At 40.3% G+C, this 14,186-nt stretch overlaps 1 protein-coding gene across 9 annotated transcripts in view; it reads left to right on the forward strand.

Moving 5' to 3' along the window:
• Muc16 (mucin 16, cell surface associated) overlaps positions 1 to 14,186 on the forward strand; it is a 191,066-nt gene that overhangs the window by 87,594 nt on the left and 89,286 nt on the right. For all 9 annotated transcript variants that reach the window (XM_076925982.1, XM_076925989.1, XM_076925983.1 and 6 more), the window contains 7 exons: positions 525 to 649; positions 732 to 799; positions 1,783 to 1,955; positions 3,067 to 3,105; positions 3,332 to 3,394; positions 8,654 to 8,778; positions 8,982 to 9,049. In XM_076925982.1, the coding sequence (XP_076782097.1) occupies positions 525 to 649; positions 732 to 799; positions 1,783 to 1,955; positions 3,067 to 3,105; positions 3,332 to 3,394; positions 8,654 to 8,778; positions 8,982 to 9,049 (661 nt within the window). The remainder of the gene's footprint in view (positions 1 to 524; positions 650 to 731; positions 800 to 1,782; positions 1,956 to 3,066; positions 3,106 to 3,331; positions 3,395 to 8,653; positions 8,779 to 8,981; positions 9,050 to 14,186) is intronic.

A 14,186-nucleotide genomic window follows, 5' to 3' on the forward strand; every position in this document is an offset into this window, starting at 1 on the left:
AAATTGCCATGTTTGGTAGATACCACTTGTAATTCTAGTGCCTTGAGGCAAAGATACACAGATCCATGGACCTCACTGGACAGCTAGTGTAGTATAGGTGATGGGCTCTAGGCCAATGATAGCCTCTATGCCAAAGGAAGTAGATCGTATTCAGGAAGGTGATACCCAAGATTGTTCCTCTGGCCTTCACACACAAGTACATACATGTGATCATGCACTTACATGTATACACATATTTACATGAAAATAATATTGAAGATATCTTCACAAAAAGAGAAATGCTATGATTTCTCTCATAACAGAGATATAGATTAGTAAATCTGTAAAAAATATAAAGTGGTTCAATAGTGGTTCTTACAGGTTAGGGACGGACAAATAAGAGCTGTTTGATTATTTAGAGTTTTAGTTTTGTAAGATGAAAAGGTTCTGAAGGCTGGTTACATAGGAGCTAAATGCAACTATGACTATGACTATAGCTATCCCAGGTTACAGAGTACATTACACTCCACACTTTTCTGTTACAGCTACAAGCCCATCTCTGTTACCCTTCACCCTCAATTTCACTATAACCAACCTGCATCATACAGAGAGCATGGGATCTCAAGGATCTGAAATATTCAACAGCACAGAGAGGATCTTGAATAGCCTGGTAATAGCTCTCTCTGCCTCACCCTGTGTCCTCTCAGTCTGGTGTCCCTTGGCCCTTAGCTCATCATCTCTTTTATCAACAGCTCAAGCCCATGTTCAAGAATAGCAGTATTGGACATGTTTATTCTGGCTGCAGACTGATCTCGCTGAGGTAAGACATGACCAGAATAGATGTGCAAGGCATATAGAACATCAAGAAACTAACTCCTAATGTCTTGCTCCTAGACATTAAGCATTCTAGTGGCATGTGACCACCAATTCTTCTCTACTCCTTTTTCTTTCAGAAGGGAAAATGTAGACTCCTTTTTTTCTGGAAGATAATGGTGTGTGATTGTATTGAACATTTCCTGTTAAGTTTTCTTATAATTTCATTTCTGTTGCTGTGATAAAATACTCTGACAAAAAAATCAACAGACATAGGAAAATATTTTTGGCTTAGAATTCTATAGTACAGTATAAGATGTGGAGAAGTTATATTTAAATAGATTCAGACAAGTAGTCATATCATATACACAGTCAAGAATAGAGGAAAATTAATGCACCCATGTGTCTGCTGCCTACCAGCTAGGCAGCATTTTACAAGCTTAGAATGGGAACCATCCACAGAGGGCTGGGTCTTCTTACCTTAAATAACAACTCACAAAACTGTTGATAAAAATGATCAGAAAATTTCTCATTAAGACAGCTTCAGTTTCCTAGGCAACTCCAGGTTGTGTCAGGTTAACATTTACAAGCAACCATCACAGTTCTGAAAATATTGACTATTTCACACATGAAAATAAGCCATAGAGATGAAAAATATATCTGGCATAAATCAATGGTTGAATAAATGTTAAGGTAGTTGAAATTGTTTTCAATTTTCAGATTGCTTTTTTTTCCTATTCTCTTTATTACATTTCTGTTCTTAGGCCATGGTAAAGTCATGTTTTAGATGTTTATGTTAAAAATAGCTCAAATACTGATATGCTTAGAGGCTGTGTCCTTTTTTTTCAAGAATGTAGGCTCTGTTATGCATTGTCTCTTCTGGGACTGAGGCCATTAATTCTTCATCAGGAACTCCACTTCTCCTCTGCCTCAAGGAACCCTCAACCTTGGTATTCCCATTTTATAATCTCTGTCCCTTTTCCTTGCTAGGCCTGAGAAAGATGGAACAGCCACTGGTGTGGATGCTGTTTGCACTCTCCATTCTGATCCCTTGGGCCTTCAGCTGGACAGAGAGAAGCTGTACTGGGAACTGAGCCATAACACCCAGGGTGTCACCAAGCTAGAATCCTTCACCTTAGAAAAAGACAGTCTGTACATCAACGGTGAGCATCCCCTTAGGAATCAAAAACTGATGATGAGAATGTTATTCTAAGACAAGTGGGCTTTCTGGCTTATCACAAGGCCCTTGCTATATATGATCTGAGCAACAACCTGCTCAGTTAAGGGCCCACATAAGCTTTTGAGTCTTCAAATCCTTCTCTTTTTTTTCTGTATCATTACATTACCAAAGCATTATTTGAACATGTGCCTAGCCAACAATGACCTTGCTCTAGTTGTAACAAATAGCATCTCTGGTTGAAGTTAATGGTGCTTCAATAGTGATTTAAGTCTGGGTGTGTTTGTAGTTGTGTTTGCTGTTTTGTTTTACTTTGAGTTACATCTTGCTATGTAACCTAGACCTAACAATGTAACTCTGTCCTCAAACTTATGATTCCAACTCTCCTGAGTGCTAGATTTGCACTATAAAATTGCATACAAGTATATCTCATATCTTTATGGAGCTAAACCACCTCTATGTTGCTTGGTATGGTCTGCCCTTGTTCTCTGAGCCTTAGTTCCATCAGGAGCTTTAATCTGAAACTTTATACTGAGCTAGCTGTGGTGGATCATGCCTATAATTCCCGAGTTTGCCTGACATGTGCAGGACTCTTGGTTACATCTCTAGGTCCATAAGGAAAAGAAAGAGAAGGGAAAGAATAGAATAAAAAATAGAAGGAAAAAGAGACAAAGGAGGAAAACTAAGAAGCATTTACCAGGAGTGATGTCCACTGCTTGCAATCATGATAGTTCAAGATGAGATTGAAGATTTTCTGCAAGTTTGTGCTCAGCTAGAGTACAGAGAAAAGTGAAGGCATGCTGGGCTACAGAATAAGATTCTATCACAAAGAAATCAAAGATTCCATCTCAAATAAAAGTTGGATCCTTTGTCTTCTTCCCCATACATGCCATCAAATATATGTGGCAGAAATTTGGTGTGTGTCTGATGTTTCAAGTAAATTATAAGTTCACAAGAACGGACATAGCTCTTTGGATGATGCTAAATGTTTTGCTGTATAGATTTGAAGTCTCACCTGGAGATGTGTCTGATGGGCCTAAACTGTATTATAAACATGTCTGTCCTCACATCCTCATTCTGTCCTCTTCTCATTGCAGGTTTTACACATATAAGAACCTCTGCTTCCACTCTCAACAGTAAGTACTTAAGAATCTGATGGTTGTGTTTACCTTATCCTATAGGAACAATGGTTGGTTTATCTCCTACTAAATTCAAGCTCATGGAAAAGAAAAAAATAAATTGAAAGCTGGGCTCTCACATCCCCTCATCATAATGGTTCAATTTGGAGAGCAAAGATGCTCTCTTGTGAGATTCATGCTCTACCTCAAATAGAATTTTTTACTCCAATCCATTTCTCCTCAGCTCCAGTGACTTCCTCTCTGTTTTTCACTGAGGCCTCCACTGCAAAACCTATCCTCTCTACAGGTAGGTGCCCTCTCTCTCCCCACCTCCTTTTAGGAATCCAACACCCTCAGTTTCAAAGACAAGATTTTAGAGGTAATTGAGAGAACTCAAAGTATTCATGGGTGCTTCCTATTCTTTGAATTTCTCAAGAACCAGAAATTGGCTACCCTCAAATCTCCAGCCATGGCAATCTTGGACAATGTATTTATTCTGAAGGCCTCCTTTTCTTCAACTATCACATGACATATTTATTTAAAATTTCATACTAAGACTCAATTGGCCACTCATTTAATTCCACTATTTGTAGTTTACTAGTAAATGCTTAAGCAACATGCCCAAGTCCCTGATTTGGATGTCTGGCCACAGAGTGTAGAAGAAAGTGTCTATGGTTGGAGTTGTAGGCATTTGTAAGACACTAGATGTGCGTGCTGTGAACTAAACTTGTATCCACTGGCAGAGATAAGGGTTCCAAACAGTGACTTACTAAGAGAAAGGAACAGGAATAGAAAATAAAGATAACAAGAAATAAAACAAAAAAACAATACTACGACCAGGAGATCTTGAATAAGCTGATAATGTATGACAAGCAAATTTACTAAGAAGTACAAGATCATATATACTGATTTCATGGGGTAGGGAGGATGTCCAAGAAGAGAGCTAAGTCAGGCAATGTTGGCATAGGATACCTCAGATGCAGTTGCCTTAGGTGATATTCACAGCCCAAGAAGAGAGCCAGATCCTTCAGGAATCACAAGCTTAATTCCTCCTTACTCTCCAGGACCCTTATTCCTACTGATTCAGGTCATTAGAAAAGTAAGGAGAGAGAAACTCTTCCATGTACCCACAGGTCTGACCCTAATGTCACTTATTTTAACTGAGCACTTACTTACATAAATAGTCTTTTTTATTCTCTGTCTGTCCTGCTGGGTACAGTTTAGAGCCTGTATTCCACAGTCAGACTGTGCTTTCTAAAGTCTGTTCCTGGACAATGGTCCAAAATTCCTGAACAAAGACCCCAGTCTCTGACAAAGAGCAAAGACAAAGAGCATTTTTTTTTCCTGCAGGGGTCAACCTTTTTTTTTTTAAATGAAAGTTCAAGACAAAGGCATGAAGTTCTTCTTATTGGGAACTAGACAAACTCTCTAGAAAGATTAGATGCTAGGAGGTCACAGGTGGTCAGTTGTCTGCATTCCTACATCATGAACATTTAACCATAGAATGAGATAGAGCTTCCCAGCAGAGATGGCCCATTCTGAGATATTTTCCCATTTTTGTGGTTATCCCCAGGCTGTTCTTTGGGAAGGGGTTTTATAAGCTTGTATCTGAAATTTATGGTCTGTTCCTGGAACTGGTACTGTAGAGTGAAAAATTATAAAGACCATTTTATAAAATATATACAGGCTTTTTCTTTACCCCTAGACCTGAGCAAAAGAATGCAGGTTCCAGAAAGCAGAACTGAATGTAAGATTTCAGGCCTTCACTTCCCCAGGATACATTCCAGGAAGAGTAACCCACCTGTGGGTGGGGAAGGCCCAAAGCAGGAAGACACATTCCTGACCACAAAAAAGATGCAAGTCATCTAGGTGGGGCTGGGAAGCTAGTAGCCATGATGACAGGGAAAGTGACAGGGCAACAACTGAGAAATAGTTGGGCAAAGTGACAGGGCAACAACTGAGAAATAGTTGAACAAGTGACATGGCAAGACTACATTTTTGTGAGGAATGGATGTGCAGAGTGCTTTCCACATGATCCTAAATCATTTAAGTTTGGGCTCCTCTGGAATGTTCCACTATTTTTATGTTATGTATCCTTGACAACCTCTCACGCCCCTTCCCACTCCCCTGGTTTATGGTTTCCCCTTTTTAAAAAGCCCCTCAGTTTGCTGGTCTTTTGTCAAACTCTACTCCTGCGTGAGTGTGCAGTTTGACTGTTGGCTGCCGACTCTCCTCCCTAATAAACCTCTGCTGATTGCATCCAGGTACAGTGTCTTTCAAGTTTGTGGGTGGCCATGACTTCCTGAGACTTGAGTAAAAGTCTCCTGAGTTTAGGGGTCTTCAGTACCTATGGCCTTCTTTTCAAAACCAGGCCTGGTACTTACATGGAGACAAATGGGGTTTGTGTTGTGCTTTCAAGTCATAGAACTAAAATTTCTTTTGTCTTTTTTTTATTTGTTTGTTTGTTTTGGGTTTGTTTTGTTTTGTTTTTTCAAGACATGGTTTCTCTGTGTATCCCTGGCTGTCCTGGAACTCACTCTGTAAACCAGGCTAGCCTCAAACTCAGAAATCCTCCTGCCTCTGCCTCCCAAGTGCTGGGATTAAAAGCATGTGCCACCACTGCCCAGCTCTTTTGTCTTTTCATGGGGCCTCTGAGAAAGACCTGAATCAGTCTGACTCTACAAATTCTTAGTTTTGAGAGAGAGAGAGAAAGAAAGAGAGAATTGTTGTTATTGTTGTTCTTAGATATTTGTACATGCATGGACATGCATGTGGATCCCAAAGATCAATGAAGAGTATCATTCTATAGAGCTGACCACCTTATTTTTTGACATAGTGTTTGTAACCTGTAACTCATCAATTCTGATTGGCTATTGTTTTAGGGTTTTACTGCTGTGAACAGTTACCATGACCAAGGCAACTCTTATTAGGACAATATTTAATTGAGTCTGGCTTACAGATTCAGAGATTCAGGCCATTATCATCAAGGTGTGAACACAGCAATGTCCAGGCAGATATTGTGCATGAGAAACTGAGAATTCTACATCTTCATCTGAAGACCATTAAGAAAAGACTGGCTTTCAGGCAGCTAGGATGAGGGTCTTAAAGCCCATAGTGGCACACCTACTCCATGAGGGTCATACCTCCAAATAGTACTACTTCCTGGGCCAACCATATACAAACCATCACAGCTATTTTCTGGCCAACAAGCTTCAGAGTTCTGACCATCTTTATCTACCCAGTACTGGCTTCACAGTGAAGACCCTCAAACTTGGGAGACCCTTACTCAAGTCTCGGGAAATCATGCCCACCCAAAAATCACAAGACACCGTACCTGGATGCAATCAGCAGAGGTTTATTGGGGAGAGTTGGCTAGCCAACGGTCAAACTGCTCATCATGAAGGAGTAGAGTTTGACAAAGCCAGTCAGTCTGAGAAGGGTTTTTAAACGGGGAAACCACAAACCTAGAGAGTGAGGAGGGGGTGAAAGGTTGCTAAGGAAATATAACAATAAAAATAGCAGAGAATTCCAGAGGAATGCAACCTAAGTGAATCAGGGTTATGTGGAAAACACTCTGTATTCTCAAAATGTAGAATTTGCCCTGTCACTAGCTCAACTATTTCTCAGTTGGTGCCCTGTCCTGTCACTGTCCTGTGATCATGGTTACTATCTTCCCAGCCCCACCTAGATGACTTGCATCTTTTTGTGGTCAGGAATGTGTCTTCCTGCTTTGGGCCCTCCCCACCCACAGGTGGATTCTCTTCCCTGAGGCTTGAGGAATGTTCCTCTGACTCAAAGATAATGTCCTCCTCCCAGAATGTATCCCAGGGCAGTGAAGGCCTGAAATCTTACATTTAGTTCTGCTTTCTGGAACCTGCATTCTTTTGCTAAGGTCTAGGGGTAAAGAAAAAGCCTGTATATATTTTATAAAATGGTCTTTATAATTTTTCACTCTACATCAGTTGTGTGGTGGAGCCCCATACCCAGATTTTTACATAGGTACTGAAGATCGGAAATCAGGTCCTCATGTTTATAAGACAAGCAATGGACTAACTGAGACATCTCCACAGCTCTTTAATTTTCAACAGGAAAGGTGAGAACAATGTACACTATATATAGACCTGAAGTCATCTTGAAGGTGGAGGACTGGAGCAGGGACTGGCTCTACTTCAGTTGAGGTTCAGAATCCCATACCCATCATTCTCATAGTGTATACTGGCACTGTTGAGGATTCTAAACAACAGACACCATCTTCATCTTATCTATTCTCTTGTTTAACATCACTGATATTGCTAGAGTTTGAAGTTCAAGGGCAACACTGAGAAAGATTGTAATTTCAGGTAAGAGATTCATTAGACTTCTAAATAATCCCGTGGACAGAAAGCTTATTGGTGGTTCTGAAGAGAGATCAAACACATGAGGGAGAGTAAGAATCCTTTCTTATAGATCTCAGAGGAAGGAGGTTTTATGTAATAAGGCTGTCTTTGGTTCCTATATAGTCAGTGATAAGTTATTTCTCTGTCAGTGAAATGAGTCAATTCAAGCCAGATTTTAAATGTATATGTAAATGTAGGTTTACTGCAATGCTGCTCTCCAGCATGTTGTGTTTGCTGTCCCCAAGGCTAGGGGGAAGGAGAGCACAGAACAAGCTAGAGAGAAAGCAAGAAAAAGCATGCACAGAGATGAGGAGAGAAGGAGAGTGAGGGAGAAAGGGAGAAAAAAGAGGAGCTCAAAATGTCTGAATTATATAGGGAAGAGTCTCTGGGGGAAGGACTGCCCAACTCCTGTGCTGGAAAGTTCAGGGCTGGGGGCTTGGATATGCCAGGAAGAGACTGAGAGATGCTGGGAGAACTGGGAAGTAAGGTCTGGTTTGGTGTGTAAAATACATATTTCAGTCCCTTGTCCTGGGGACAGCATACATGTGTGTCCATTCACAGAAGAAAGCAAGTTGGCTTGCATACACACACACATGCCTGTGGATACTGAAGGTCACCTTAGAGGTTATTCCTCAGGCACCACCCATAGTTTGTTTCTGAGCCAACATGTCTTACAATCTTAGAATTTACAAAGTAGGAGAAGCTGGCTGATCAGTGAACCACAAAAATCCTTCTGGTTTTACATCTTAAAATAATTATAACATGAGGGTTAAAATCAGAGGACCACTTATGAGAATTTGCTCTTTATTTCTACTGCATGGGGATCATGGATCCAAAACCTAACTCATCAACTAAGTGACTATGCAAAGCCATTTCACAAAACGCATGAATGCACTAACTTTATTTTTGAAAAATTAATATGTACATGGGTTGCAGAAACACCAATTGCATTATATCTAAACCCAGAAAATAAAGATTCATGTTGGAACTTTCTCAACACAGGGTCTGATGGGATTAGTCTCTTCACCATGGTGTACGAAATTCCATGGAAAAATCCCACTCATGTTTGATACACAGCATGTGATGCTGGGTCTACTATCTTCCCTGAGAAAGCTCTGCTGTGCAAGAAGATACCCAAATTCCCAGAGGATTCAGCAACTCACTTCGTCATTCTCCCTTCTCCACTATAGTGACAGGTTCTCCTCTGGTGCCTTTCACCATCAACTTCACCATCACTAACCTCGAATATGAGGAAGGCATGAGTCACCCTGGGTCCTGGAAATTCAATGCCACTGAGAGAATCCTACAGAGACTGGTAAGAGCTCTGTCCAGTAAATGCAGATTTACACAGATGTAAGCCACACCTATCAGCTTAGGCCACACCCTGAAAGAAGGACAAACTACTCTCTATCTTGTTCCATAGATTCCAGCTTTGCTCACCAATGCTAGCTCCACATATCTCAAAAAGAGTCTATTCCACAGTCCGTGAATTGACAGCCTCCTCCCTATTTCCCACAGCTTTGGCATTTGTTCAATAAAACCAGTATCAGCCTCCTGTTTTCTGACTGCAGACTGGCATTGCTCAGGTAAGTCCTAACAAAAAGAAGCCAGAGATCCTCAGTGTGTCCCAGATCCAAAGGGTTCTTGTCTTCCTTCCTTTTCTCTTGTATGTTCCTTACCCTTATGTACATCCTGAAGGGCCAAATTCAGCACCCGAGGTGTCCCCTAGTCATACAACCTCCACTTCAGTCACCCCCACAGCCTGCAGACCATCAGCTGGTTGTTGACCTTTTCCTGCTCATCCATTCTGAATTCCCACCTCCATACCCTCATTGTGGAATAAAAAGAAATTTCCTTGAAGCTTTAAATTCTGTCGCTAGGACATCTTTTATAATATTGTTCTAGTATTGTTGGGTTTTTTTTTTTTCATTTCTTTATTGGATATTTTATTTACACTTCAGATGCCATCCCCTTTCCCCATTCCACCCCTTAGAAAACCCCTATTCCATGCCCCCCTTTCCTTTTTGCATTTATACACTTTTTTGAAAATGTTAATCAAGGGCTTTATAAGTTTGGTAATGCTCAATCAGAGGTGTAACCCACTACCCAACCTAGGCATATCAACTATCTTTGAATGGTGGAGACATGTGAATATCTGCCTCCTTGTCTCCCCCTCTTTCTCTCTCTAATCACCTAGCTTCTCCTCTCCTTCTTCTCCTCCTCTCCTTACTCCTTCTCTTCCTCTTAGTACTCCTCCCACCTTAGCTCCTCCTACATATCACCCTTCTGGTTAAAATAAAACTTTTCTCTCTAAATATAATTAGAGCATAATTATGCCAATTTGTACCAGTGAGGTACAAGATAGTCCTAATACCCAGTTTTTCATTTTGTTGACTAACCAGAACCTCTGTCATCTATCCTAACTAAAACACTTAGTTCTGAACCTGGCTTTTTCCTTGGCTTTAGAATGAATGTCAGCTGGAAACCATCCACTCAAATCTTTTCTCTCAAGGTAAATAGCCAGGATTGGCTTGAGACTATAAGTTTTCAACCCTGTCAGAAATCCAGAATGACTGAGTTAACTATAATTGTGGGAAGCACAAAGCATAGCTTCTAAACTTTAGCCAATTTATGGAGACCTCTGAACACCTGGACACTCCCTCTACTACAAAACATTGGAGCATCTGTTCTTCCACCTTCTGGCCCAGGATCATCTGACAGACCTTAGTGCTGCAGAATTATTAAGGGCTGATTACTCTGTCTAGGCAGATATAATCAGTCGACTCTTCTGCAAGTGTGTCCTTTTCTGGACAGTAATTTGTCTGTACATGGAAAGAGGCAATTCTTGTCTAGTGGCTGTCTCACCACAACTAGAGTAAATCCAAAGATTCTCAATTTCCTCTTAGAATTAAATACTGGAAGCTGTCAGGAGCAGACAGGTCTCTAATCAAAATGAACATTAATACAGAAATGTTTGTCACGACAATTCTGTGGACTTCTAACGTTTTGAAAACCAACTATCCATGTAAGGTAATCTGGACTGTTGTCTGTTAACTCCACTCAGTTATTTCTAAATAAAACATAGTAAACACCCTAACAATAAACTCCAAGCCATGAATTTGCTATAGTCCCTTAACTAACAGGCTAACCATCTCAAATCTGTTAAAAAAAAAAAAAGTTAAAGAAGGACTGGGTCTAAGCCTTGTTTTCCTAAAAGTGTTATGGTGGTACAATGCCTATGAGAGTAACAGTATTCATCTCACTTTTATATCAATAAGAAGCTCGTACCAATGAAAACCTTAAAATTTGTAATCAAAGTAAATTGGTGCCATTTAAGAGATTATATCTCCATCTTGATAATAATTGTACAGATTTCTACTAATAGGTTATGGCTATGCAATAAACCCTAGCTAATCCTCTCTATTCCCACAAAACCACTACTTTTCCCTAGAAAGACAGTCCAACATTTACTACCTTAGTCCCCAAGTCCAGGGAATAGGGGCTCTGATTCTTCATGAGCTTCTTCAAGCTGATTATGGACATTGAGATATTAGAAGAGGAGTGGGGGGAAGAGTAAATTGATAAGCCTCTGATGCTGTGTCTTCACTGCATCCAGATGGAAATCCAGGACCTCAGAGGTTTGAGCAGGTCTGCAGAGCTTGCTTGATGAGTAGATACACCAAGGCTGATTATTCTGCAATATACAATTCTCAAAACAAATTTTAGTATCAAGATAATTTTTTTAAGAGGGCTGACATTTTATTAAGGATGTTGGTTCTAACCACTTTTATTTTTTCCCCTCTTTCATTGGATATAATATTTACATTTCAAATTTTATCCCCTTACCACATTCCCCCCACCACTCAGGAACCCCTTATCCCTTTCCCCCTCCTCCTGCTTCTATGAGGGTGTCCACCCACCTACCCCCCATTCTTCCTCCCCACCCTCAGATTTCCCCCACTCAGTGCTCAGCCTTCAAGGTACCATTGACCTTGTCTCCCACCTATGCCCAACACGGCCATCCTCCCCTACATATACAGCTGGAGTCATGTGTCTCTCCATATGTGCTCCTAGGCTGGTGGTTTAGACCCTGGGGAGCTCTGGCTGGTTGGTATTGTTGCTCTCCTCATGGGACCACCAGCCCTTAAGGTTCCTTCAATTTACTCTCTAACTTCTCCATTGAGAAATTTTGATCAGATTAATGGTTAGCTACGAGAATCTGCCTCTGGGTATGTCAGATTCTGGGGGACCTCTAAGGAGACAGCCTTATCAGGCTGCTGTCAGCTTTCCCTTCCTGCCATCCATATCAGTGTCTATTTTTGGTGACTGCACATGGGATGAATACCCAGGTGGAATGGTCTCCACACAACCTCTCCTTCAGATTCTGTCCCACACTTTGTCTCTATATTTGCTCCCTTGGTTGTTTAGTTACTCCTTCTAAGAAAGACCTAGGCATCTACACTTTTTCTTCCTTCATGAGCTTCATGTGGTCTGTTAGTTGAATCTTTGTTGTTTCAAACTTTTGGGCTAGTCTCTGCTTATCAGTGAGTAAAGACCATGTGTATTCTTTTGTGATTAGGTTACTTCACTCAAGATGATATTTTCTAGTTCCATCCATTTACCTAAGAATTTCTGGAATTCATTATTTTTAATAGCTGAGTAATATTCCATTGTGTAAATGTACCACATTTTTTTGTATCCATTTCTCTGTTGAAGGGCATCTGGGTACTTTCCAGCTTCTGGCTATTATACATAAGACTGCTATGAACATAGTGGAGCATAGGTCTTTGGTATATGTTGGGGCATTTTCTGGGTATATGCCCAGGAGTGGTATAGCTGGGTCCTCAGGTATTGCTATGTCCAATTTTCTGAGGAACCACCAGACTGACTTCAGAGTGGTTGTACCAGCTTGCAACCCCACCAACAATGAAGGAGTGTTCCTTTTTCTTCACATCCTCACCAGCATCTACTATCACCTGAATTTTTGATCTTAGCCATTCTGACTGGTGTGAGGTGGTATCTCAGTGTTGTTTTGATTTGCATTTCCCTGATGACTAAGGATGTTGAGCATTTCTTAAGGTGCTTCTTGGCCATTCATGTTTCCTCAGTTGAGAATTCTTTGTTTAGCTCTGTACCCCATTTTTAATGGGGTTATTTTGTTGTTTGGTGTCTAATTTCTTGAGTTATTTGTATATATTCGATATTAGCTCTCTATCGGATCTAGGATTGGTAATGATCTTTTCCTAATCTGTAGGTTGCTGTTTTGTCTTGTTGACAGTGTCCTTTGCCTTACAGAAGCTTTGCAATTTTATGAGGTCCCATTTGTCAATTCTTGATCTTAGAGCATAAGCCATTTGTGTTCTGTTCAGGAACTTTACCCCTGTGCCTAGGTATTCGAGGGTCATCCCCATCTTCTCTTCTATTAGTTTCAGTGTATCTGGCTTTATGTGAGGGTCCTTTATCCACTTGGAGTTGAGCTTTGTACAAGGGGATAAGAATGTATTAATTTGCATTCTTCTATATGCTGACCTCAAGTTGAGCCAGCACCACTTGTTGAAAATGCGGACCTTTTTCCACTGGATGGTTTTAGCTCCCTTATCAAAGATCAAGTGACCATAGGTGTGTGGATTCATTTCTGGGTCTTCAATTCTATTCCATTGATCTTCTTGCCTGTCTCTGTACCAATACCATGCAGTTTTTATCACTACTGCTCTGTAGTACAGTTTGAGGTTAGGGATGGTGATTCCCCCCAGAAGTTCCTTTAGTGTTGAAAATAGTTCTCGCTATCCTGATTTTTTTGTTATTCCAAATGAATTTGTAAATTGCTCTTTCTATCTCTATTAAGAATTGATTTGGAATTTTGATGGGGATTGCATTGAACCTGTAGATGGCTTTTGGCAGGATGGCCATTTTTACTCACTTTATCCTGCCAATCCAGGAGCATGGGAGATCTTTCCATCTTCTGAGATCATCTTCAATTTCTTTCTTCAGAGACTTGAAGTTCTTGTCATACAGATTTTTCACTTGCTTGGTTAGATTCACTCCAAGATATTTTATTTTATTTGTGGCTATTGTGAAGGGTGTCATTTCCCTAATTTCTTTCTCAGCCTGTTTATCCTTTGAGTAGAGGAAGGCTACTGATTTGTTTGAGTTGATTTTATATCCAGCCACTTTGCTGAAGTTGTTTATCTGGTTTAGGAGTTCTCTGGTGGAAGTTATAGGGTCACTTAAGTATACTATCATATCATCTGCAAATAGTGAAATTTTGACTTCTTCTTTTCCTATTTTATCCCTTTGATTTCCTTTTGTTGTCTAATTGCTCTAGCTAGGACTCCCAGTACTATATTAAATAGGTAAGATGAGAGTCCGCAGCCTTGTCTAGTCCCTGATCTTAGGGGGATTGCTTCAAGTTTCTCTCCATTTAGTTTGATGTTGGCTACTGGCTTGCTGTATATTGCTTTTACTATGTTTAGGTATGGGCCTTGAATTCCTGATCTTGCCAAGACTTTTAACATGAAGGGATGTTGAATTTTGTCAAATGCTTTCTCATCATCTAGTGAGATGACCATGTGGTTTTTTTCTTTGAGTTTATTTATGTAGTGGATTGCATTGATGGATTTTCAAATATTGAACCATCCCTGCATTCCTGGGATAAAGCCTACTTGATCTTGATGGATAATTGTTTTGATGTGTTGTTGGATTCGGTTTGTGAGAATTTTATTG

Source organism: Arvicanthis niloticus, chromosome 27 (assembly GCF_011762505.2).
Source record: "Arvicanthis niloticus isolate mArvNil1 chromosome 27, mArvNil1.pat.X, whole genome shotgun sequence".
Lineage (NCBI taxonomy): Eukaryota > Metazoa > Chordata > Mammalia > Rodentia > Muridae > Arvicanthis > Arvicanthis niloticus.